The sequence below is a fragment of the Aotus nancymaae genome, unplaced genomic scaffold, assembly GCF_030222135.1.
Source record: "Aotus nancymaae isolate 86718 unplaced genomic scaffold, 86718_ANA_hifiasm-v0.15.2.pri h1tg000020l, whole genome shotgun sequence".
Taxonomy (NCBI): Eukaryota; Metazoa; Chordata; class Mammalia; order Primates; family Aotidae; genus Aotus; species Aotus nancymaae.
In genome coordinates, this window is record NW_026988432.1 from 60,093,541 (window position 1) to 60,118,950 (window position 25,410).

The 25,410-nt window shown below is 40.7% G+C and overlaps 1 protein-coding gene and 1 non-coding gene across 18 annotated transcripts in view; one reads left to right on the forward strand and one right to left on the reverse strand.

The window, feature by feature from the left end:
• Positions 1-25,410, reverse strand: part of DLGAP1 (DLG associated protein 1) — a 989,022-nt gene that overhangs the window by 285,811 nt on the left and 677,801 nt on the right. For all 17 annotated transcript variants that reach the window (XM_064379376.1, XM_064379377.1, XM_064379375.1 and 14 more), the window contains one exon: positions 19,444-19,658. In XM_064379376.1, the coding sequence (XP_064235446.1) occupies positions 19,444-19,658 (215 nt within the window). The remainder of the gene's footprint in view (positions 1-19,443; positions 19,659-25,410) is intronic.
• On the forward strand, positions 16,669-16,772 carry LOC135276158 (small nucleolar RNA U13). The gene has a single exon (XR_010343721.1). It is a non-coding gene; the product is annotated as a small nucleolar RNA U13 (small nucleolar RNA).

Consider the following 25,410-nt stretch of genomic DNA (forward strand, 5'->3'; position numbering starts at 1 on the left):
ATTCTCAGCACACAGGATCTGGCTAATCTGATAACATATGGAGGAGAAAAAGCACGTCACTGGTTTCCTCTCGCACCACCCCGACTTCTGCAAAGCAGCTTCTCTCCCACTTAGCTCCCACTGCGGGGCCTTGGGCATTCAATTCTGCATGATGGAATCAGCATCCTGAAGAACACGGAATATCTTAGAGATGCAAACAATCCAATGAAAACTTATTTATTGGTCAGGGAGAACGTAACTTAAGCTAATTTTCCTTGTGAGTTGCTCACTTACTTCCAAACTGGCATGAGCGTAATACTCTGCGGACATATATAACTCATTCTAGCCAGGATCCAGAGGATCACAGAGCCACCCACTGAGTGTCCTAAGTGACAGGGAAGGTAGATGTCATAAAAAGCCAGGAAGAAGCCCCCAAATTCCTTAAAACAGACACAGGAATTTTCTTATTGGAAACTAAACACTTATTAAAAAATATATTTTCTCCATTCTCCTCACCTGTCTTCTATTTTTAAATTTACTTGTATTATTTATTTGTTTGTTTATGTTTAGAGATGAGGGTCTCACTATGTTGTCCAGGCTAGACTCCCAATTCCTGGGCACATGCAATCCTCCCACCTCAACCTCCCAAGCAGCTAGGACCACAGGCACATCACCTGTTTTCTTAGGGTTCCATGGCTTGTTGAATACAAATTATCCAAATAAAACACAAAGGTTTTCCTTGTATATACCAACCAAAACCCACAAAACAAATCTGTTATCCTTTTATTGTATGATCTTGTTGGACATCTGGAAGTGCTGGGAGGCTGAACAGGTCTAATGAGCAGAGTTGCATGATTGGGCCAGTCTTAAAAGGATACTGTCTGATGGGCAAAGGGCTAATATGATTAAGGCGTTAAGGACCAACGTCTCCCACTGGGTTATTACTGATCAGCAGTCAGGTTTCCCCAGCAGCCCCAAGCAAACACTATCACCAGAGCTGATTACTGCTATTGCCCCTCCGTATCTCTGTTCTGGGTACGAATGCAGAAATCGAGAGAGAGAAATTAATTTGTGATTGAGATAGGCAAAGCACTCAGAACTGTGGACTCAAGATTGTCCTGGGAAATCTTCCATGGTGAAGATTTGGAGGGGAAAATGCTTCTCATTTCTCACTGGCATTTAGTATTATAGAAAACATCCTGGTTGTTGAGGGCGAAGTCCTAGGTGACACCCTGGTTCTACCCGTGACCTGTCATTGGTGCAAATGATTCTCCTGTATACAAAGGGGCTGTTCAATGATCAAATGAGATACAAATGACAAACTTTTACAATAGTTAAAGCTACATGAAAACTTAATGATTTCCTGAGTACTGCATATGAAACGTGTTTCTAATAATTGTAACATTCCATTGGTAGGATTCACGTAGTGTGTTCTCTTAAGAGGCTCTAAAGAGAGGGAACACGCACTGAGTGACAGCCCATCAAAGAGCTCCCGGGAGGAAGCAGATGCATAAGGTGAGCTTGATCCATGAATATACTCTAGACCTGTCAATCACAACCGCTCAAACACTGAGCTAAGAGTTGAAGTCAGCATGAGATGGAAACTCTTGGATCCTCACCATGCTATCAGAGCAAATTCCAGCAGCAGGCACATTGCTGGTAAAAATAATGCTCAGAATTCATATTTTAATAACTTAAAATGCATTTACTCATAGTTTCTTCTTCATGGCTGCGGTGCATCATGACCCTTCATAGCTATTATACTCAAAGACAGAAAATAATGTCAAATGCTATGGACTGAATTGTTTTCCTCCCTATTCATATGTTGAAGTCCTAATGCCCAGTGTGATGGTATCTGGAGATGGGGCCTTTGGGAGACAATTCGGTTTAGATGTGATCACGAGGGTGAGAACTTCACGATGGGAACAGTGTCTTTATAAGAAGAGATACTCGAGGCCGGGCACAGTGGCTTATTCCTGTAATCCTGGCACTTTGGGAGGCTGAGGCAGGCAGATCACGAGGTCAGGAGATCAAGACCATCCATCCTGGACAACAGGGTGAAATGCTGTCTCTACTAAAATACAAAAAATTAGCCTGGCATGGTGGCATGCGCCTGTAGTCCCAGCTACTTGGGAGGCTGAGGCAAGGGAATTGCTTAAACCCAGGAGGCAGAGGTTGCAATGAGCTGAGATTGTGCCAATGCACTCCAGCTTGGCGACAGAGCAAGACTGTGTCTCAAAAAAAAAAGAAGAGACAGAGACACCCAAGAGCTCTTTCTCTGTCTGCCAGATCAAGACAGTGAGGAGGTGGCTATCTGCACCCAGGAAAAGGGCCCTCACCAGAACCTGACCATATCGGCACTGTCATCTCAGACTTCCAGCCTCTAGAAAGTAAACTTTTGTTAAGTCACCTAGTCTATGGTATTTTGTTACAGAAGCCCAAACAAACTACCAGGTGTAGATCAAAGGATGAAAAATATGAATAATATGAGAAGAAAGAAAGCTTTCTACTGTTAAAGGCTGGTGAGCATGAAAACAGAACATTCTGAACATTTTTAAAGTGAGAGGGAGGGGTCAGGTGGGTCACTACACACAGTATTAGAAGAGTGTGTTTCACCCAAATTGATCAAATGAGACAAGGACTCAGTGTATCATAATGTACCAGGATAAACCATCTGGGATACTGTAAGCCCCGTTTTCCCAGTGATATGGTTTGGCTGTGTCCCCACCCAAATCTCATCTGAATTGTAGCTCCCATAATTTCCATGTGTTGCCAGAGAGATCTGGTGGGAGATAATGGAATCATGGGGGCAGTTTCCCCATACAGTTCTTGTCGCTGTGAATAAGTCTCATGAGATCTGATGGTTTTATAAGGGAAAACCCTTTTCGCTTGGCTCTCATTGCCGCTCTTGCCTTCTGCCATGATTGTGAGGCCTCCCTAGCCACGTGGAACTGTGAGTCCATTAAGCCTTTCCCTTTATAAATTACCCAGTATTGGGTATGTCTTTATTAGCAGCATGAAAATGGACTAAAACACCGAGTCATTGAATTCCTGTGAACATAGGCAAAGACGCTGGTTTAGAACAATAGATAAAACACTTAGCTTCACCAAACCTGAGGTTAATCATATCAACTTGCCAGTGAAACACTTCCAACAGAGAAGAGGAGTCAGTGAGAGATGAATAAAGGACAGAGACACAAAAGCAGCCACACAGATCCACAGTCAGAGGACAAAGCTGGGAACAGCTTGGTGGAGCAGGTTGCTACACAGTTAGCCGGTGAGCCCTCTGGGGTCAGTGAGGGAAGGAAGTACCTTTCTTCTAGGGACAGAACAGGGAAGGACCTACAGGGATCAAAGGCTACAGGCAGCTACAACGTGGAAAAAGAAAAAGTCCAGGGCCAGTCTTGGGGGATTGACTTGGAGAGGAAAGTAGGATTCCAGTTTCATGAGGAAGAGACTCATGGGACCTGGCACATGGAGGGTGGTTAAGTAACCCGGTCTCTGAGTGTCTCTCTCTTTCTTCCTTTCTCTCTCTCTCTTTCTTGTTTCACTCTTCTTGCCCAGGCTGGAGTACAGTAGCACCATCTCAGCTCACTGCAACCTCCAACTCCTGTGTTCCAGCGATTCTCCTGCCTCAGCCTCCCATGTACTTAAAATTATAGGCGCCCTCCACCATGCCCAGCTAATTTGTTTTTTCTTGTCTTTTTAGTTGAGATGAGGTTTTACCATGTTGGCCAGGCTGGTCTTGAACTCTTGACCTCAGGTGATCCACCCGCCTCAGCCTCCCAAAGTGCTGGGATTACACCTGACCTCAGGTGAGCCACCGCGCCCGGCCAAGAGTGTATTGGTTTCTATGGTTTTATCATCATCTTTTCCCTCTTGTTTATTTATTTATTTGTTTTTAAGTAACATTTGCAGCTTGCACATAGGAGATGCTAGGCGTATGTTTACTGTAGAGGACATTCCAGGTGAGGTGCTTAACATAAGTTGGCTCAGTTAATTCTCACAATATCTATTTAATAATAGAAGATTAGACCCATTTTTAATTAAAAAATTTTTTTTTTAACATTCTGATCTCACTTAATGGCCTCAATAGACCCATTTAAAAAATGAAGAACAACAGGCCATACCCAGAAAAGTCACTTGCATAAGGTTGCAAATTGGTAAAGTTCAGATTTGTACCCAGTTCTGCCCTTTCCTATTATTTCAGGCTGCCTCTAAGTCCGCAAGACTAGGGCCCTAGAGGCATGGGCGCTGCCAGACAGGGAGAGGGAAAAAGAGGAGAGTGGCTAAGGCGTGCAGTCCCTTCTGCAGGGGTTCTTCGCAGTGTTTCTCTCATTCCTGATATTATTCAATTTCTGATGGTATTGAGGGTGACCAGCAGACCCTGTTTTACCATGTCACTTAAAAAACATAGTGCCTTTTTTTTTTTAAATACAGGAAACCCACAACCATTGTTAATATTTTAAAATTATCATTTAAATTTTATATTGTTACCTCCAGGGCACGGTGAATGATCACCGAAGCTAGACAGAGGCTTACCAAGTTGTTTCCCTGCAATGCTCAGCTCAGCTACTTAAAGTGTGGGTGGTTGCTATGGGCAACCACTTAAATAAACTCAGGGACGGTGTGGGGAGTGAGGGCTGAGGAGTGCAGACAGTTAATGGATTTACCTAATTCAAAACAAAACAAAACACCTTAAAATTTTTCCCCAAGGATCACTCCTCACTCCCACTAATACTCCTCTACCTGGGATGATTGTTTTCTTTAAGACAGCCAAGGAAAGAGAAATGAGGGGGATCTTAACCTATCATCTGAATAGTGAAGCCAATCTCAAAATATTCAAAAAGGAAAAGAAGCTGGAAAATTCTGTTGATCAAATATTACCACAACTGTAAGTTAAAAAAAAATAAAAAAACAAACAAAAAATCCACCTATCTTAAAAATGGCCTTGGATTGTTCTCCCCATGGTAGATTGCTCATATTCAACCCCTAGTACCATAGTCTCAGAACCCAGTCTCACCAGCAGGGAATTGAAACAGCGGGTTTCATGATTCTACTTTCCTATTGTGGTGGCTGGGAACGCATTTCACTTTATATCCTGCTTTTTGCTCCATTTTCATCTTCTTTAACTGATCAAGTGCTTTGAGATGCTAAGCCTTCATGTTTATTGAAGCTACTTTTACACTTTTAGCTAATTCCTGCACTCTTGCCCAAGGCCTATACTCCTATGACCATGCTGATATGTTGTGAATATCTCTTTTTGTTATAACTAAGCCTTTTTGTCTTCTATTGCTTTGCATAAAGAATATTACCCATTCAACGAGGGAAGTGGTTGTATAAATTATAGTACAGGCTTACAATGGAATACTTTGCCGTTGCTAAAAAGAATGTGGTTAACCTACAAGCATTTATATAAAACAATGTTTAAGACCTAATTTCAAGTGAAAAGAGCAAATTGTAGAACGGTATGTATAAAGAAAGTTTAGACATGGGTATATATAATATATGCCTAGAACACTTCTGAAAAGATTCATAAAAAACGATTCTTCCCTCTATGGAGGGATAAAAAGAGAATGAAGAGGGGAGGGAGACTTTTATACATTATTAAAATATTTCTTGGTGCTGTTAAAATTTTTATGAGTATTGCATTTTGTAATAATAAGAAAGGAAATCTTCCTATTATTCCTAAATAAAAAAGAGAAATATGTAGGTATGGTGTATATTGGGGTCTAGTGTATTGCTACAGCAAGCAAGACAAAATAATAGCAGCAGAAACAAGATTTGACCTGTTGCATTAGGCTGTTTTGGGGTCACTAGAAAGAAATACTTGAAGCTGGGTAATTTATAAAGAAAAGGGTTTTCATTGGCTCATGATTCTATAGAGTTTACAGGAAGTAAACTCTATAGAGTTTACTGGTATCTGCTGGTAAACTCTATAGCGTAAACTCTAAGAGTTACTGGTATTTTGCTGATATCTGCTTCTATTGAGTCTTTAGGAAGCTTACAATCATGGCTGAAGGTGACTGGATGCCAGCATGGTACATGGTGAGAGCAAGATGGCAAGAGGGTGGGGAGTTGCCACACTCTTAAACAACTAGATCTCACATGAAATCAAAGTGAGAACTCAGCCGTGATTACGAGTACAGCACCAAGCCATTCGTTAGGGATCCGCCCCCATGACCCAAACATCTTCCACCAGGCTCTACCTCCAACACTGGGGATTACATTTCAACATGAGATTTGGAGGCGATCTGTCCTTGGTTGGCTTTTGATTTTTGGTGTCCTTATTTATTTGTGTAACTTTGTATAACAGCCCTTTCTGGTACCATCCCAATCTCTGCATCTACCATTCTTTTTCTGGAGCAGTACAACTTTCTCTTGCCTTTTACTTGATTTCAAACTGTCTGTCTCCAATTTGTCTCTCTCTCTCTCTCATCTAGAGGCAGGCTAGTATAGTGGTTAAATATGTGGGCTCTGGATTCAAATCCTGGCTGTGACACTTCTAGTTCTGTGACCTTTGGAAAGTCAATTAAATGTATGTGCCCCAGTTTCCTCCTTTATAATTCAGTTAATAACAATTCTTGTCTTGTAGGTACTATTAGTTATAATTGGTATTGTGTCTGGCATACAGGGAGTGCTTCTAAGTGTTTGTCATTATTATTCTTCAGGGTGATTTTTGGGAGGTTAAAATTAGGTATATTCCAAAAACAAGAAAAACAAAGAAAAAAGCCAAAAGAAAAAAGTAAGAGAAAAGCACAAGAAATATAGCAAAAATCACCCAGAAAGCCTCTTCATGAGAAGAACGACTGCTGAGATGTTAGAAGATACCCTTCCATACATATCTACTCATGTAAATAATATAGAATATACTTTCATCTAAATGAGAAAAAAATCTCTCCTGTAATTGGCTTTTTGACTCCACACCATGCAGGCCATCTTTCTCTTTTCTTTTCTGACGGAGTCTTGCTCTGTTGCCCAGCTGGAGTGCAGTGGCAAGATCTCGGCTCACTGCAACTTCCACCTCTTGGGTTCAAGCGAATCTTCTGCCTCAGCCTCCTCGCCACTACACCTTGTTAATTTTTGTATTTTTAGTAGAGATGGGGTTTCACCTTATTGGCCAGGCTGGTCTCGAACTCCTGACCTCGTGATCCGCCCACCTTGGGCTCCCAAAGTGCTGGGATTACAGGTGTGAGCCACCATGCCAAGCCACACAGGCCATCTTTCTAAAACAACTCTTATATCACTTCATTCTCTGGCTCGGCTATCAGTGGTTTCCTATTGCTCACTGTATTAAGACAAAATGAATTCTCTGGATATTTAAGAATCTTACTCAAAAAAGTTCTCACTTTCTATCCAAAGATGGCCTGCCAGTTTTAAACACTCTTCTAATGCATCAGTCAGTTTAATTTCTTTATACTGAGACAAAATTCCTCCTCCCTAGTCTGTTGCCTCTCAGTGATTATTTAGATTCCAAATGGAATCCTTTCTTTTTCATGAAGCCATCCCTTCCTCCTTTCATTCCATATTTTTGAAAAAATATAGCACTTTTAGTTAGAGGTACATACATAATGTAATTTCAAAACTTACAAACAGTTATACAAAATTGTTTTCATTGCTCTTGGGGGCACTTAATCATTGATGTGCAGTGGAGACAGAGGCTTATAGCTCTCTTGTCTCCCTCAGGACAGTTAGCAGCCTGAAAACTTTGATTCCTCTGGAAGGAAATCTTGGTTCAGAGTGAGATGACTTGGGTCCTAAACCTTGCTGAAGAGCTTAAGAGAGCCACGTCTTTCCCTGGGGCCTCCATATCCTCATCGTAATATAATAGTTGGAATCATCTCTGAGGTTCCTTCTGGTTTTACTTCCAAGATTTTTCATTTATTCTATCTCTGAAGAAAGGCTACACCAAGATAATGTGCTGGTAAAGTGGTAAATGTTTAGAAATTGACTTTTTGGGAGGAAGAAGCTCTGGTAGAGAGTGTTGATTTCCATGGTGTAAATTTTCCCATCATGGCCAATATCAGGCTCCCAGAATGACAAAAAACATAGCGTTGGGAAGAGATGTCCCCCATTGGCTTTCATCGGACGACTGGACCCTGCCCAGCATCGTGAAGTGGCTCCTTTCAGTGAAGAAATGCAGTCTCGGGCTAGATGAGCATGGCCAGTTAGCTTCATCTCCAGCTTCTCTCACTCCAACACAATCTCTCTGCACTGAGTGGAGAAGGCAATGATAATGGAAAGTGGTCCCAGCTTGGCTTTTCAAACCCAGGTTCTGAAGGCACACACCCCAGGATCAGGCCAGTCTTCTCAGGCGCTGTACCCACAGCAATGTCCATCTCTCTTGAAATCTGGCACAGGAGTGACGCTGCTGAAGTCGTGGTAATTTCATATGCAGTTGGTAATCTGGATCTGTTCCGAGAGCTCTCAGCTCTGCTTTTTCTGGGAAAGAGTTGTGGTCCTGAAGAACTAAAAGAAGGTTCTGAGCTGGAAGTCAAGAACTATGTCCAGATGGTGGAAAGAGTCCCCAGATTGTTCAGGGAAAAGTCCTCAGAGTTCTGTGAGTCCGTGGGAGGAGAAGTTGGAGGGAAAGTGGAGGGCTGGAGCTGAAGACCCAGGCTCTGCGTCATGAGGCTCACAAACATGAGAAAGCCTTGGTGTATCAGTAAAGTGTTGGTTGAAAATCAAATCTAAATTTCTTCTGACACCATTGGGAGGATCTTATGAGACGTACTAAAAACGCTATTTGATAACTGTTATTTACAATTATTTATCTTAAAAAAATAGGCTTGGAAGAAAATTAAAATATAACTAGCTATCAGGATAAATATTTCCTCCTCATTGGTTTATGTGGGTTCATATATATATATATATATATATATATATATATATATATATATATGAAGGCAGAGGTTGCAGTGAACCTCAAAATACATATATTTTGAGACAGAGTCTGGCTCTGTTGCCCAGGCTGGAGTGCAGTGGCAAGATCTTGGTTCACTGCAACCTCCGCTTCCCAGGTTCAAGTGATTCAGCCTCCTGAGTAGCTGGGATCACAGGCGCGTGCTACCACACCCAGCTAATTTTTGTATTTTTAGTACAAATGGGGTTTTGCCATGTTGGTCAGGCTGGTCTTGAACTCCTGGCCTCAAGTGATCCACCTGCCCTAGCCTCCCAAAGTGCTGGGATTACAGGTGTGGGTCAGCACGCCCAGCCACAAATAATTTTTAAAGAATGTTGGAGTAGTTAATGTGATCATTGAAGAGGACCCTTCCCAATTTCAAAAGGACTAGTTGATGCTGGTACTCCCTGGCCCCTCATAGAACTAGAAAGAACTGGGATTCCCTAGATGAACTGAAGGGAATATGCTAATGTTCAAAGTGGATAACAATACTAGGGATGGCTGCGTGGATATTTTTAACATGTTAATGTGTACCTGCCAGACTGAGCTCCCAGCCTCCAGGTGGGCTGGCAATGCAAAGCAGGGTTGAGAAGGAACAGGGAGTTTTTCAGAGAACCACAGATTCAGAAGCAGAGGGTGGGGGAAGAATTGGAGAGAACACAGACATAGTCAAAGGATGCCGGGCAGATGTGAGATGGCAACTCAACTCAACCACTGCGTGTTAAAGCTACTCATGGAGGGTACTGTTCAGGGCACGTTAGGCATAGAGGGATTGGGTAATGTTGCATTGGCATTTGGTCAACATCCCCTCTGGGATGAGACTCTGTGCCAACTGCTTCAAAAACATTCTTTCAGATAGCATTGAATCTCCTTCTACACAAGGGACAGAGAAAATAAACCACTGCTTAAGAAGACTATATTACCTTGAGAAATGCTAACACAATGCTTCAGAAATTCTTAGAAGGAAGAAATAACGGCTGACAGCCAGAGGTTAAATTTGAGAGGAAGATTTAAAAGAATGGAGACTTTCTTCTCACTTCTCCCCCATTAGATCATAAGTTCTGTTGAACTGGGAATCCTGACCACTATAATATATCCCAATGCTTAGCACATAGTAGCCAAAACCGATAATAATGATGGTGATAGCTAACATATATGGAGGAACTACCGTGTGCCAGGGACTGTGCTAAGTGCGCTACACCCTCTTGAATCTGCATAATTACCCTTGAACAATCAGTGGCTTGTTGAACTGGCTTGATGTTACTTTCCATACAAGTGTTCTATGCTTGTGAGGGAATAGCAAGAGGAAAATGGAGTCTTACTGTGACACTTTTGAATGCTCCATTTGGGACTTTGTGGCTAGACAAAATGGGATTCAGAGATAACTTTTTAGCAACCTGGTAGAAAGTCTAGAGAAGGAGCTGGAGCAGAGGTTGCGCGGCAAGACAAATTGGTCTATTGCAGTCACTCAAGTGAAAAACAGTAAAGCCCTAAAGCTGGAAGAGGTAAGAGGTGAGTTGCAAAGTTTCAAGACTGTATTTAAAAAATGGTCATTCCACTGATAGAAAGAGAAATGTCAGGAAGGGAAGTAATATATTTAGGGAGTACTGCATTATGTGGGTGCCTTGAGATCTCTTCTTCCTGCACACTTAGCTTGAACATACAAGATCAATGCACACGATCAGATGATGCTGCGGATCTTCTGCTGAATCTTAGACTCCTTAGGCTGGAAAGATCATATATGGATATTTTGTCTGTCTTGCTGAAGCAGAATTATCAAAGGTCTCAGAGAAATATAACTCGGCTTGTTTCAAAAGAGGCCTTGGAAGGTTTCTCTAACAATTTCCAAATTAATTGATTTGATAATTAATAACTTTGCACTTAGAAGTTCCTCCTTGTAGCTAACCTAAATTCCTTGGCCTGCAGTTTTGATCTCATTTCCACCTGGTTTATAGATAGGAGTGTTGATGGTTTTGCTATTTCAAATGCATCTTCTGAAAAGATACATTTATTTAGGACGTACACCCAGCCTGCTTCTAAAAAGGATTAGAGGCAGCTCCTAATATGTCCGCCTAGGCTTCCTTTTAAAGAAGCGTTCTCATTCCTGCAAAATGTCCTGCCATCTGCATGCATAAGAAGAATTTCTTTAATAATAAATGATACAGCAAAAGAAAAGCTAATAATGAACTATGCCGACAAAATAGCAACCTGTAAACAAAACAAAACAAAAACAAAAAACCACAACCCTTTCCTATGCCAGGTAATGTAGATTTTTCTCATCAGAAAATAATTCTGACCAACACTATCAACTTTAACAACACCAGCCTCTGAATTTTAGGTTCCTTTCTTCTTCATAGTGCCTGCTTTTGCCATTCTTAGACTCGTGTTTGTGTGTGTGTGTGTGTGTAAAGCGTTTAGTGAATGTATTGAAACCAAGGTATAAATGATGCACACAGTACTTAAATTATTAAGGGCACTGAATGTTTGTTGCATGAATAAATAGTGAGTGAGTGATTGCATGAATATAATTTCTTATTGTAATTCGGGTGTTCTCTTTACCTCGTTGTCTGCATTTTAACGGGAGCATAGATATTAAATGGAAAAAATGGCAGGTGGCAGGCAGACAAGACAAAGGAATTTTGAATCTTTCTGTAAAAAGAAGTCTTCCTGGAAAGACAGTGGGCAGCATCTCAGATCAGCACTACCTAAAGGAAGTGGGGAGTCTTTGTTTCCAGAACCCTCAGCCAGGGCCTTCCTCTCTTCCCCTCTCTCTGCTGTCTTAGGGCTTTGTTTATATAGCCCCTTGAAGCCAGCTGTCAAGGGTGCAAACCTGGTCTGCCATCCTTTGAAGGTTCAGGTTACACACAGTAAGCCACAGAACAGATACATGCCCAGGATCCATCATTGTATTAGTCTCCACAGAGCCGAACCCAGGCTCCTAAGAGGCTGTCCCTTCTTCCTGTGTTCTCTGTCAGCCAGTGTCTTTGGCAGCTCCGATCCTTTGGTCATTGGTCTGTCTTTCCTGCCCCCCAGGCTAAGCCTGAGTCAAGATGTTCTCAAGATCCTTCCTGTTTCAGCTGCATGTCTGAGGTTTACACTTTCCACTCAGAACTCACTTCATTGCAGGCTTCTGACGCCCTTTCAAATCCATCCTTCTCTGTTTTGAATGTCTGTTTTTCCTGGGTTCCACTCCTCAGTTGTCCACACCCAGTTGATCTTCCTTTCCCCGCCATTATTAAACATCTTTCAAATAGCTCATCATTGCAGTCTTAGTAAGTTCAACTTTCCATCCAGCTTTTTATCTTTTCTGCTTTCAACACCTGGGCTCAAATCTTAGCTCTGACATTTGATTGCCAGGTAACCTTAAAAAGGTTATTTAATCTCTTTGAGACGCAAATTTGTCATTTGTAAAATGGGCAAAGTTGCACGCATAGAGTTGTGATGATCAAAAGAAAACACATGTATGTAAAGCCCATAGCATGCAGTCAGGCACTTAGAACCTGGTTAAAATGTAAATATCCCTCCTACTTAAAAAAAATTATTTTAAGTTTTGGGATACATGTGCAGGATGTGCATAGGTAATGTGCATTTCTTCCACAGGTAAACGTGTGCCATGGTGATTCGCTGCGCCTGTCAACCCATCACCTAGGTGTTAAGCCCAGCACTCATTAGCTATTTATCCTGATGCTCTCCCTCCCTCAACCCCTGACTCTTACTTTTAAAAATGTTTCCATTCCTTCTCTCTTGAAAGTATCTGGACTTTCTTTTATTCTTTCGCCTCCTTTAAAGACACACAAGGAGTTCTCTCTTCTCTGTAGTCATGATCATTGTAAAGACTTTTCAGTCTATGCAGGCTTCCTTTCAACACAGGCTTTTCTAAAGAGTAATTATATAGCAAGAGACCAGGATTTGGTACAGACTATAATACTCACACATGCCCACATCATTTGGAGGAGGGCATTCATATTCCAATGAAGGAACATTTTTTTAAAAACTAGGAGTGGTGATCTGGGGCTGAATATAATAGGTGATTGCTTGTATTAGGTTTTTTTTTTTTTTTAAATCAAGCTTATTTATAAAAAAGATTTGAAAGGTATTTAGATAATTTGTAGATGAGCAAGTGATAATTTGTCTGTTAGCAAGAATGACTTTCCCTGTTTTGTTTTTTTCTTTTTTTTGTTTTTTTGTTTTTTGCTGGAGTCTAGCTCTGTCACCAGGCTGGAGTGCAGTAGCACAATCTTGCCTTACTGCAACCTCTGCCTCCCGGGTTCAGGCAATTCTCTGCCTCAGCCTTCCAAGTAGCTGGGATTACAGGTGCACCCACCACACCTAGCTGATGTTTTTGTATTTTTAGTAGAGATGGAATTTCACCATCTTGGCCAGGCTGGTCTTGAACTCCTGACCTTGTGATCCACCTGTCTTGGCCTCCCGAAGTGCTGGGATTACAGGCTGTGAGGCACTGCGCCCGGCTGTCTTTCCTTGTTTTAAACGTTTTGCATTTCTTCTTATTTTGGAAAGTGGGAGTGGGAGTTAGAAGGACAGAGGATAATAGAAGAAAGTATTATAGTCAGGGAAGAATGGGACACAACGCTGAGTTTATGTCACTGATCACTAAGGATGTAAATTCACAATTTTGTAGTGACAGGTTGTGTTTTCTTGTTCTCCCTATTTTGTGAGGAGCATTTGCTATTATACATTACAATGATAAGGAGGAATAGGTAGGAGAGAAATGAAAAAGCATTTAGGCAAAACAGAGACATTTCATACTATTTAGAGATGGGATGATACAAACTGCTACGTTCACAATACAGTTCACATCTCTGAAGAAAAACAGCGATGTTCCCATCTTCATCCCATCTCCCTCTTTCTCTAGCAAGGAAAGGAGAACAAGGAGCAGTAGGTAGGTAGGAGGGGCATGTATAACGTGAGGAACAGGCAAGGACACAGCATGTCCAGGAGGAAAAAAGGGGAAAAAAACGTATGCAAGATAAACAACAACAAAAGAGACCCCAGCAAGAGGCTATGGTTTTGTGTTCCTCAGGTAGAAATCAATGCATTTAAAATACCCAGAATTAAAGTTGAAGAACACTCCATCTACCTCTTCTCAAATTATTTTCTTTACTAATACTACTTCCTTTTGTCTTTAAACAGTGAACTGCCACTCTATCGTGCCTTGTTCTTACAATTATACACGTCAGCCCTCAAAGGTTCATGGGAGACACGCACCTGTGGGCATATTAGGTTGATGAATCATGGTAGCTGGAGCACTGCACTGAGACTGGGTCAGGGGCTCAGTCTGTTCTCAATGGGTAGGGTGATGGGATCCATCAGTGCTGGGACTGGCTAATGCTGTCTGCCACAGGCTTGGGGGTGGGAGGAGTTGTAGGGAGAGCCACCTAAGTGGTGCCATCCATGCTAAGAAACAGAGACTCTCATTTATGAGGAGGTTCAGAGACATTAATCTAGTTGCCAAAAGGCACACAGCTACTTAGTATTTTTCAAATTTTAAATTTAAATTTTTCCAGTTTATCTAAAACAAAAACAAAAGGTTCAGGGCCAGGGGGAAGAAATGAAGATGAAGAGGATGAACCATCCTGAAAATAAAAAACTATTTGCCTTCGAGGCATTTAGAATTGAAAATAAATCTTCCTGAAGCCTTTTGTTAGACACTTTATCAAAATTGCTAGGAGCTCTGACTGTCTCTCTTGCAACAGCCTGGGATCCTTCTCCTCAATTTCAGAGGAGTTTCAAAGTCTGTAATGTTAAAGACTGACTAATTCTTCCAGAGGAATAATTTTTCTTAGTGCTTGGATAAAGAGATGAAGTATTAAGACACTTAAAAGTATTATTCAGGGCCGGGCGCGGTGGCTCAAGCCTGTAATCCCAGCACTTTGGGAGGCCGAGGCGGGTGGATCACGAGGTCAAGAGATCGAGACCATCCTGGTCAACATGGTGAAACCCCGTCTCTACTAATACAAAAAATTAGCTGGGCACGGTGGCGCGTGCCTGTAATCCCAGCTACTCAGGAGGCTGAGGCAGGAGAATTGCCTGAACCCAGGAGGCGGAGGTTGCGGTGAGCCGAGATCGCGCCATTGCACTCCAGCCTGGGTATCAAGAGCGAAACTCCGTCTCAAAAAAAAAAAAAAAAAAAAAAGTATTATTCAGGTAGGATTTATAGATATTTGAATTTAACTTCAGAATCTTTTAAATGACACCTCACTTAGTGCAATTTTTAAAATGTTCTTTCTGCAGTGTATTGAATACAAGTCCCAGATGGGATTTGGACTTAGTTTTAACTAATCATGGTAGCAGGCAGTAGTCTCAGTTCTAGAATAAATAGCAGCTCCAAGTAAAAGACTTAAGTTCTTCATCAGTACCAGGCTGCAATGACATGCTTTGAAAGGCTGCAACGACACGCTTTGAAGGAACTCTGGCCCCTAAATATCTCCTCTACTTGCCTGGAAATTTACTGTTAAACATTCAAAGGCATTATTTTGAAAATACTAATATTCTTGGGTGATATGCCATTTCAAAGTTATTGTCAGCTAAAAAGTAAGGAAGAAGGAAAAGCTAATGATGAGGTGGAGCGATTTGTTAATAGCTGTGAAATAAGAGAAGAAAGTGACTGAAATAATAGTTTTCCAAGAGTAGCTATAGGAGGGGTTTTGCTGGTCCAAAGATGGACTTCATTGTCTCAAAACTACTGCTAACACCAGAATGTTTAACTGACCTTAGGCCTTATATGTTTGAGGATACAATAACTAACACTAAGCAGCTGATGAAAAACCACCCACATAAATAAACCCTCAAGATGCCTTTGGAAAATAGAAAAGAAAAGAGAAAAACAATGTAAGAAAGTGTAGGAGTGCCTTCTCTCCAACATTTCTGAGAGAAGATGGGAGTTGAAAACCTCAAACAAAATGTTGCCCCAATCTCACTTGCCTAATTTTAGTTATCTTGGTTCAGGGCTATGATTCATCCCTAAAGCTGTGAATTGCTGAGGAGGAAGGAGGAAAAAAAAATCGATTTAAATGTCAAAGAAGTAGGAACATAAATATAGTTTTCTTTTTTGAGGAACTAGAATTTCAGGATATGGGGATCTTTTTTCTCGTAAGGGACTGTATCCTTCAAACTTCTAGAAAAATAATGATCCGCAGTCAAAACATCAAGGAATGAAAGACAGAATTGATTATGAGTCATGTCATGTCTGAATTTCAGCCTCCATGGTGTATTTTCCTTTTTTTTATTTTGTATCCCTTTCGATCTGGTTAAACTATAAATTAATTAATTAATTTTGAGACAGGGTCTCTCTCTGTTGCCCAGGCTGGGGTGCAGTGACTCAATCATGGCTCACTGCGGCCTCGACTTCCTGGGTTCAAGTGATCCTCCCACCTCAGCCTCCCAAGTAGCTGGGACTACAGGTGTGTGCCACCACACCCAGCTAATTTTTGTATTTTTTGTAGAGATGGGGTTTTGCCATGTTGCCCAGGCTGATCTTGAGCTCCTGGGCCCAAGCAATCAGCCCACCTCAGCCTCCCATAGTGCTGGGATTACAGGTGTAAGCCACTGTGCATGGCCAATCTGGTTCAACTAGAGGTCACTAACAATTGTATGCAGTTGAAAATGATGGAGGATTAATGCATTGACTGTAATGACAAAGGGAACTCATAAATAGTGAGTGTGAAACGAATGGAGGTAAGTAGAACTATGAGAAATGATTCTAGGGGATGTGACGGTAGCCCAGGGAGGGGAGATATGTTTGGATGGTTGTCTAAGGTTCTCTTGTGATCTTTTTGTGGGTCGTAATCATGATGATTGAGTTTTCACGCTAATGTAAGAGCTGGGTTTCCTTCAAACCTTGTTATGATGTTGGCACATTATCCGTCTTACATAAACACAGGAAAAAAAGTTCTCTTTCCTGCCAAAGAATAGGAGACAACAGAGATGGTTTGGGGAAACTCCATCCCAAGTAAAATGTTTTCAGTTCAGTAGGTGTCCCCCTGTCCATCTGTCACCAATTTGAATTTCCGTAAGTATGGAGGGAGGAAATAGCAATCACTAACTCATATCCGGTTCAACAATTTCACCGTCTGAATGAACTGACCCTCTTCCATCAGCCTACCAGTCATTTGCACGTTTGCCTCTTTCTGCTCTGAAAATGTCTGAGCAGTAAAAGAAATACATGGTGGGCATAAAAATATGGTCCAGGATATTAGAGGAGGGTCATATTGTGAAGAAGGCAAATGAGAAAGCAAGAGTTCCAGTGACTTCAGAGTGATCCTCCACATCCTGACGCTCTAAGAGTAGCCCGGGCACAATCGTGATGTTGATTTCAGCCCCTACCCTTTACCCCTGTCCTCAGTCTCCTCAGAGCACTCGGCTCATCTTCCTCAAGGCTCTGCGTCTTTCTGTTCTCATCTTACCTGGGTATTGTTGTGGACAAGAGCAATTCCTGTATCGTATCACCCAAGACCCAGAGTGTCACTCAGCGAATGTGACCATTGCAACCTCATGACGACCTAACGGGATCCTCAGGAGGTGGAAGGGTTTGCCTCCAGAGTCCCTTCCACCTCCTGAGGATCCCGTTAGGTCGTCATGAGGTTGCAATGGTCACATTCGCTGAGTGACTTTCTTGCCTTTGCAACCCTTCTCTTGCATCTTCTGGAAGATGTTAATCCCACGGCCATGACTACCTAGCATTGTGCCTAGTGGAGAGATATTTTAAGGTCCATAGAAGGTATTTTTTCAGAAGGGTCCTTGGCCTCCCTCATTTTATATCACCTTGGTCCACTGGCTATATTACAAATCCAGTTCATTTCATTTAATTTTCTGAGCTTCTGCTAGGTGTGCCAAAGTGCAATGAAGACTTGTTTCCATTTTTTATTTCTATGATCATTTTTTTTTTTACCTTGTGTGGCAATGTTTTGGGTTGAATTCTCTTCTCCAAATAGATATATTGAAGCCCTAACTCCTACTATCCGTGAATGTTACCTTATTTGGAAACAGGGTCTTTGTAGATCTAATCAAGCCACCAAGTTTTTGGTACTTTGTTCTGACAATTCTTGAAAACGAACACAGGTAGTAATAAAGGCAAAGAGGAAAGGCAACCGGAAGCCAAAGGAAGAAAGAAGAGGGTTTTTATTCTTGGCTTAATTTACTGATTCATTGGTATTAATTTTTGATTAAAATGATCCAGAATCATTCCACACGAACCCTTGAAAAATAATTCATGAGAGGCTTTCTCTGTCTGATTCTTTAAAATACAACATACTCTGCTATTTAAATAAATTCCCATCACACAACAGTCAGCTGCTTTTCAGTGCTCTTGATTAAGAATTGGGTTTGTTTTCCTTAACTGCTTTGATTTTTTGTTTTATTTATTTTGTCTTTTAATATTTTATTTAGCAACATAATATAAATTCATGAATAGTAATGTTTATTTCATCAAAATATGGAATCAAAGGCACGTAAAAATACTAATTATCTGTAATATATTTTCCAGGTCCACACAGAATTCTATTTCTACATTTCAAGACTCTAAAGAATTTACTATCTATAAACAGCATTTAGAATTAAATCAGGTCTTGCTTAAAATAATCAGTTTCAGTGGTTTCGTGTAGCTCCGTTCTTTGTTTACAAACGGCACAAATACAATTAAGGACTATAGTCATAAGCTGCATAACAACATTTCAGTCAATGATGCACATAATATGGTGGTCCCATAAGATTATAATAATGTATTTTTACTGTAGTTTTCTATATTCGGATATATTTAGATAAACAAATACCCTTCTGTGAGAGTTGCCCACAGCATTCAGTACAGTAATTTGCTGTATAGGTTTGCAGCTTAGGAGCAATAGGCCACACTGTATAGCCTAAGTGTGTAGTGGGTTAGACCATCTAGGTTTGTGTAAGGGTACTCTATGATGTTTGCACGGTGAAATAGCTTAATGATGCATTTCTCAGAATGTAACCCATCATTAAATGCTGTATGACTGTACTTAACGTTTTCCAAAACAAAACATTTTTAAGGCCTTCAAATTGTAAGACGTTATGGAGTGCCCAAGTTTAAAAATGTATGTCAAGAACCTTCACATATTCAATTTTCAAGCATGGCCACGTTCTATAAGCTTCTCTAAAAATTTCCTCTATTATGTTAGTCAATTATCTGAAAAATTCAAGAGTCTTAAGAAAAAGTTCTTGTGTATACTTTGTGCCTGAGCAAATGTTCAAGGATTGGGATACATGTATATTTTCATTGACCAGAAATTTTAATTCTTTTCAGAAGCCATGCTGGATTGTTTTAAATCCAGCATGGCTTCTGAAGAGATTGGATTGTTTCTGCTTCTTATCATAAGCTGAATTCCTCATAAGCACATCTGTTGCCCCTCTCTACAAAGGCACTGGGGTACAGACGTCAGATCTAAAGTCACAATCAATGTATTGCACTGCTCCACCTGCAGGATGTTTCTGCCCCGCTTACTCTAAGGGCCACAGCATCTGAGCCTCAGTGACAATACAAGCACCTGGACTATGGGAAGTGCAGGGTTAAGATTACTTACTTGAGTGTGGTGAGTTCTGTAAGGGATGGCTGAGTAGCCTTGAGATAGCTTTCTCTCCGCGCAGCAACTTTGGGAGAAGGCTTGGGACTTGTGTCTGAGTCTCCACTGTCTTCATCCCCCATGGCCTTGATGTAACTGCCACTCCGCATTCTTCGGCATGGAATTTCATCATCTTTACCTCGAGGGGTGTACCCTGTCCATTCATCTTGAGGAACCTATTCAGATAGAAAACAGATAAATCACTTTTTATAAAATCCTACCTTTTTCTTTTCTTTTTCCTTTTTTAAAATTTAACATTTCTAATTCTTATGAGTACATAGTAAGTGTATATATTTATGGAGTACATGAGCTATTTTGATACAGATATACAATGTGTAATAATCACATCAGGGTAAACGCGGTATCCATCACTTCAAGCATTTGTCATTTCTTTGTGTTATAAACATTCCGATTATCCTCTTAGTTATTTTAAAATGTATAAATAAGACCTAGTGTTTTCTTTTTTTGGTATGATGCTGGATATTGGTAACATAATTATCTGAAACTTTAGACGTTAGCCCTTCAATAACAATTTTTTTATTGTAATGGGCTCAGAAATATTTTGAAGATATACAAGTCCATGTCTCTCAATCTTTAACATGACTCATTTATTAGGAAAAATTAAAACCATTGGCTTTGATTCATTTGTGCATCTCAGTTTTCTCATGCTGATGATAGCTGAGTCAGGCGTAAGAACGCCGTTGGAAAGGAGAGCAATTTTATTTGAGCTTTTCAGTGATTTGTTTTCAATTGTCATTTAAGATCAGGAACGTTTTCTGATTGATTTATGCCTTCCTTGAGCCTTTCAACTTTACCATCTCATATCCAGTCTCTCTTCTTCCTAAACCAGTGGTCTCCACCAGCTGCATTTACTCCCTAATCACTCATTCTTTCTGAATCTTTCTTCATTTGGATTCAGCTTCCATAGATCTGCTTAAAGCACTCTCTAAAGGTTTCCAATGATCTCCTCATGGAAGATAATGGCATTTTCTTGCTTTTAATTTTTGTTGGCCTCTGCATAACCATGCACACACACACACATACAAATAACACCTCTTGCAAGCTTCTCCCCTTTTGGCTTCTGGTTGCTCGACTTACCTGGTATAGCTGCTGCTTGTCTGAATTGTTCCTTTCCTTTCGCTTTGCTGGATCCTACGCTAAGCCACTAACTGAGGGTACCACAGTTAAATAATGTGAGTGCACTGCTCTTTTGTCTTTCTACAAAATTTCTGAGTTCAGCAGAATATTGCACTACATTTTAGAGGCCGTCTTCATGACTCCCTATTAAGTTCCTCTTAGATTTTCCACTTCAACATGAACTCAACCTAGATCTCATTCCTTATTCATTTGGTGAAAAAAAATGCATAGTAGCCATTCTTTTTATCCATCAAGAAGTAACACAGCAAACATCCTACAGTGCACAGAGCACTGCACAAGGCTTAAGTAAAAGAGACCGAAAAAGGGGGAGGCTGGTTCTTGCTCTCAGCATACATAACAGAGACGAGAAGAGAAATGAGAGTTAGCAGTAGTGGTGATGGGAAAGGAGGATCCAGGAAACGCTCCCTGGAATTGGCCAGGTTTGCAATGAGAAAATAAAAAGGCTTTTAATATTTTGATGTTAACGATTTACTGCTTATCCATTAAAATAACATGGTACTGCATTATTAACATTTAGCTCTGAGAAAAAAAAGTTTGCCTACAAGATCTCATTTCATCATTACAACAACCTGTGCATATTTTTCTGTTTTTCTCGGGTGAGAAGCAGGAGCTCAGAGAAGGTAAGTAACTTGCCAAAGGACAAACAGCTAAAACAGCAGCCCTAGGGTTCAAAATGTTTAACTCCTAAGATCAAAATTATATTAATCAAAATTTTATGATTAATAGTATATCACGTTGAAACCTGAAGTGTTAAGAAAATTGTACTTAATAACATACACATATCAGACATAGATTTCTAAATATTATAGGTTCTAAGGAAGTCAGAATAGATGTTCTAATAAAAAAAAATAATTCTTTCCTTTTTAATTGTTAATTTACCTGTATAACTTGCAAGTTATACAGTTACACACTTCAGATTGAAGAACTGATTCCATTCACTAAGAACTTCAGACTGAAGAGATGCTACTATTCATGGACTTGAAAACAGTGGTTTATAGGTTCTAATTCTGAAAAGTACTAACCAAGACGAAGCATCACCCTGCAGCATGTTCATTTTATATAATACATTCTTATATTGTGCTCCTGTGTGCAGGCACTGTTCTAAGTGCTTAATAAATGTCAGCTCATTTGATCCACACAGCGGACTGGTAGTATTATTATTATTCTCATTTTACAAATGAGGACATTGAAGTTATGTAACTCTCCCAGAGTTACAGCTAAGAAGGGGCTGAGTTTCAACAGGGCAGTTCCTAGGGCCCTGTGTTGACCACTATTGGCTGCTGCTTGTCTTCCTAGGCTGTGCTTTGTGGTGCCTGCAGAACTGAGCAATTATAGCCGGGATACCTTTGTGCTCATCACATTTCATACACTTGCCATTTATTAATTATGCTAGTAACAATGTAATGTTTTTACTTTTTTAGGTGAAAGCATCAAAATCGCCACAGCAACAAAGATTTCTCAGGAAATTATACATGCTGAGAACAGTCTTGTTTTCCTTGCATTGGCAGGTGACTCACTGCCTAGATACGATCATGTTCAGAGCCTCATATCGGCTTAGCAATTACATTTAAAAAATTAACTTGGTACAGCTGAGGGTTATAGATGATGCACCCCACACTTGCTGTTTCTCAATACTGATGTGAAGTTCATAAGCGTTGCTCTCTGGAATATGTCAGAGACTAATGACAAACTGATTAGCTCATATGGCTTATGCAACAAAACAGGACAAATTTTGTTCAGGTATTTTTTTTCACAGTTAGTTTATGGGAGAAATTTGGGCTCGTACTGGAAACAGTCTGTAACTGTTGTTTAAAGAACCAGCTGAGAAGTATTTAACTTGTATATCTTTCAATTAATCATACTTTTCAAATGATAGCAGCTAAGAAGTTGTGTGGAAGTGACTTCCATTGGAGTGGAATTTGGATAGTAATACATTATGTACATACCTAAAGGCAGCATACAACAAGATTATACATCAAATAATATAGAAATCAGTTCTAGGGAAAGTGTAAAGACAGAAAATCGAGATCTTGGAGAAGAAAAATACAATTGCTGAACCGTAAGGGTCATTAACATTATAATCAAGTCAGTTTGAATTTTTTGTTTCTTAAGCGTTAAAGCAAACGGGAGACATGGCTTAGGTAGATAATTTTAGAAGAAGGCATATAAATCGGTAAGCATACCAGGCCCAAAGAGTTAAATGTTACTCCCTTTTGATTGGAAAGAAAGGGGAATTATGTGACTTCAGCTGCTACTGTGAGCTGGGCAGAGGTTGCTGTGTCTTTCCATTTCAGCTGCACAGAGAGAAAAGATTTAGGAAAATCCAAAGAAAAAGATAACCTTGCATCTGTCTAGAAAAGCCTGCATTATTACTGTGGTGGCAGTTTCAGGAGCTGGAAGTTTTGGTAGAAAGGAAAACTGGAGCAGAGACAAAGAGGGCAGGTCCTCATTGATTTCAGGCTGGTGGGATGCCCTGCTTGTGTGCACCAGCTTAGGAGGGGGTTGGACCCAACAAACATAAACAAATAATAACAAAAGCAATCTAATACACTTTAGATTTTACAGTAGTTACGGATGAGAAAAAAGGATTAATTGCTTTTTAATTATGATGTTTAAGCATTAGCACTCCAATAGAGATCTTAATTTTTGAGAAAACAAAATGAGAATTAGTGTGCATTTTCTATTTCATTGATAGCCCATCTGTAACTTAAACCACATGTCATCATTCAGAAAACCAGAAGACTTGCCCTTGACTAAGAAATGGCCACAATCAAGTGCTAACCTCCTCTAATAACAGGATAAGGATAAGGATGCTTTTTCTTTTTTTGAGACAGGGTCTTGCTCTGCTGCTTGGGCTGGAGTGCAGTGGCGTGATCTGGGCTCACTGCAACATCCACTTTCCGGGTTCCAGTGATTCTCCTGCCTCAACCTCCTGAGTAGCTGGAATTACAGGCCTGTGGCACCACATCCAGCTAATTTTTGCATTGTTATAGAAATAGAGTTCTGCCATGTTGGTCAGGCTGGTCTTGAACTCCTGACCTCAAGTGATCCTTCCACCTCGGCCTCCTAAAATGCTGGAATTACAGGCATGAGTGACTGTGTCCAGCCAGGATGAGGATGCTTTCTGAATTGAAATGATGTCATGGGCACTGAAGGGTGAGCCATTCTAAAGAAGATGATAGTCTATAAAGTCATAGAACAGGAGAAAATAACGCACCACCTAATGGGGCGTGCTCATATTTTCTGTATCCCTTCCTGCCTCCATTCCTTATTCCTTTACTTCTGCAGGTATTTTTTTTTTAATTGTTTATATGCCAGCCATGGTTTGAGTGCTGGGAATATACACCAGTGAATAATACAAACGTTAGTCTCATTCCATGTAATTTATTTCTAGAAGGAGAGCTAGAAGAGACTGACAATAGAGAAGCACCTGATAAATGAGGAAGATAATTTCAGAAAGCATAAATGCTGTGAGGAAATAAGATGAGGTGATGTGCCAGGGTAGCTGGAGGGGGGCTGCTTTAACTTGTCCTTCAGTGAAGCCCCCTGAAGAAGTAACATCTGAGAGATTTGATGACCAGAAGAGCCAGCCTAGGAAGGATCGAGGGGAAGAGATTCCAGGCAGAAGGATTGGCCCCTACAAGGTATCTAGAGTAAGAAAAAGAATAGAGTAATCCCAGCCCTAGGAATGAAAATGCTAGCCTGGTCAGAGAGCATTGAGCAAGAGAGAAGTGACATGAAGAGAAACAAGGGGTTCAGGCCACATAGCTCATCTCAAGCTATCTCAAGTCTTCCTTAAAGTTGAATCTGCTCTCCCAAAACTCCCTCCAACTACTTCACCCTAAATTAATCTTTTCCTTTATGAAATTTATAGCATGTACCATCTATATAAGGGGTCAGCAGAATATAGCTCACAGAGTAAATCTGTTTCATCACCTATTAAAGTTTTATTGGTACACAGCATGCCCATTCATTTGTTGTTATCTATGGCTGACTTTGAGCTACAAGGGCAGAGCTTTATAGTAGTGATGGAGACAATATGACTCAGAGAAAGTATGCCAACCCTAGGTCCACGTGATTAACCTGAGTACTTAAATAATCACAAAATGATGTTTTATGGACACTGCTTGTTCTTTGCCTTTGTTTCATCTCTCCAACTACTCCATAAGCTTCCTGAAATCAGGGGAAGCCATATTGCCAAAGGGTTAGAGGGTGGTCTCTGCAATTAAACTGCCCAGGCTTGAATTCCAGGTTTGAATTTTTGCTGGGTAAATTACTAGGTATATCCTTGGGTGAGTTAATTAACTTACCTGTGCCTCCGTTTCCTATCCCATAGAATTAGGTGTGGATGAAATGAGGTAATGTCCGTATGCACACAGGAAGTGCGTAATAAAGTTCTGTTTGATGGGAGTTCTGCACTACCCACGGTACTCAGCCATGCTACTGAGCACACAGACACACCCTGATAATGACTTTGGCTTTCCAAGATTCTGATGCCTACTTTCAATTTTCTCTGGCAAGGTAGGAGCAAAAATAGTCTCTCTCCACTTCCAATTGGTTCTTTTTAATTTTTGTAGAGATGAGGTCTCACTCTGTTGCCCAGGCTGCTCCTCAAACTCCAGGCTCAAGTGATCCTGTCACTCTAGTCTCCTGAATAGCCAGACTGCCAGCACCTGCCACCACACTTGGCCTTCTTCTTGGCTACTTTTAAAGTATATGGTCAATGACAAAAATCTTGGGGATTAAAAGCAGTGGCATTTTAGAAGGCTG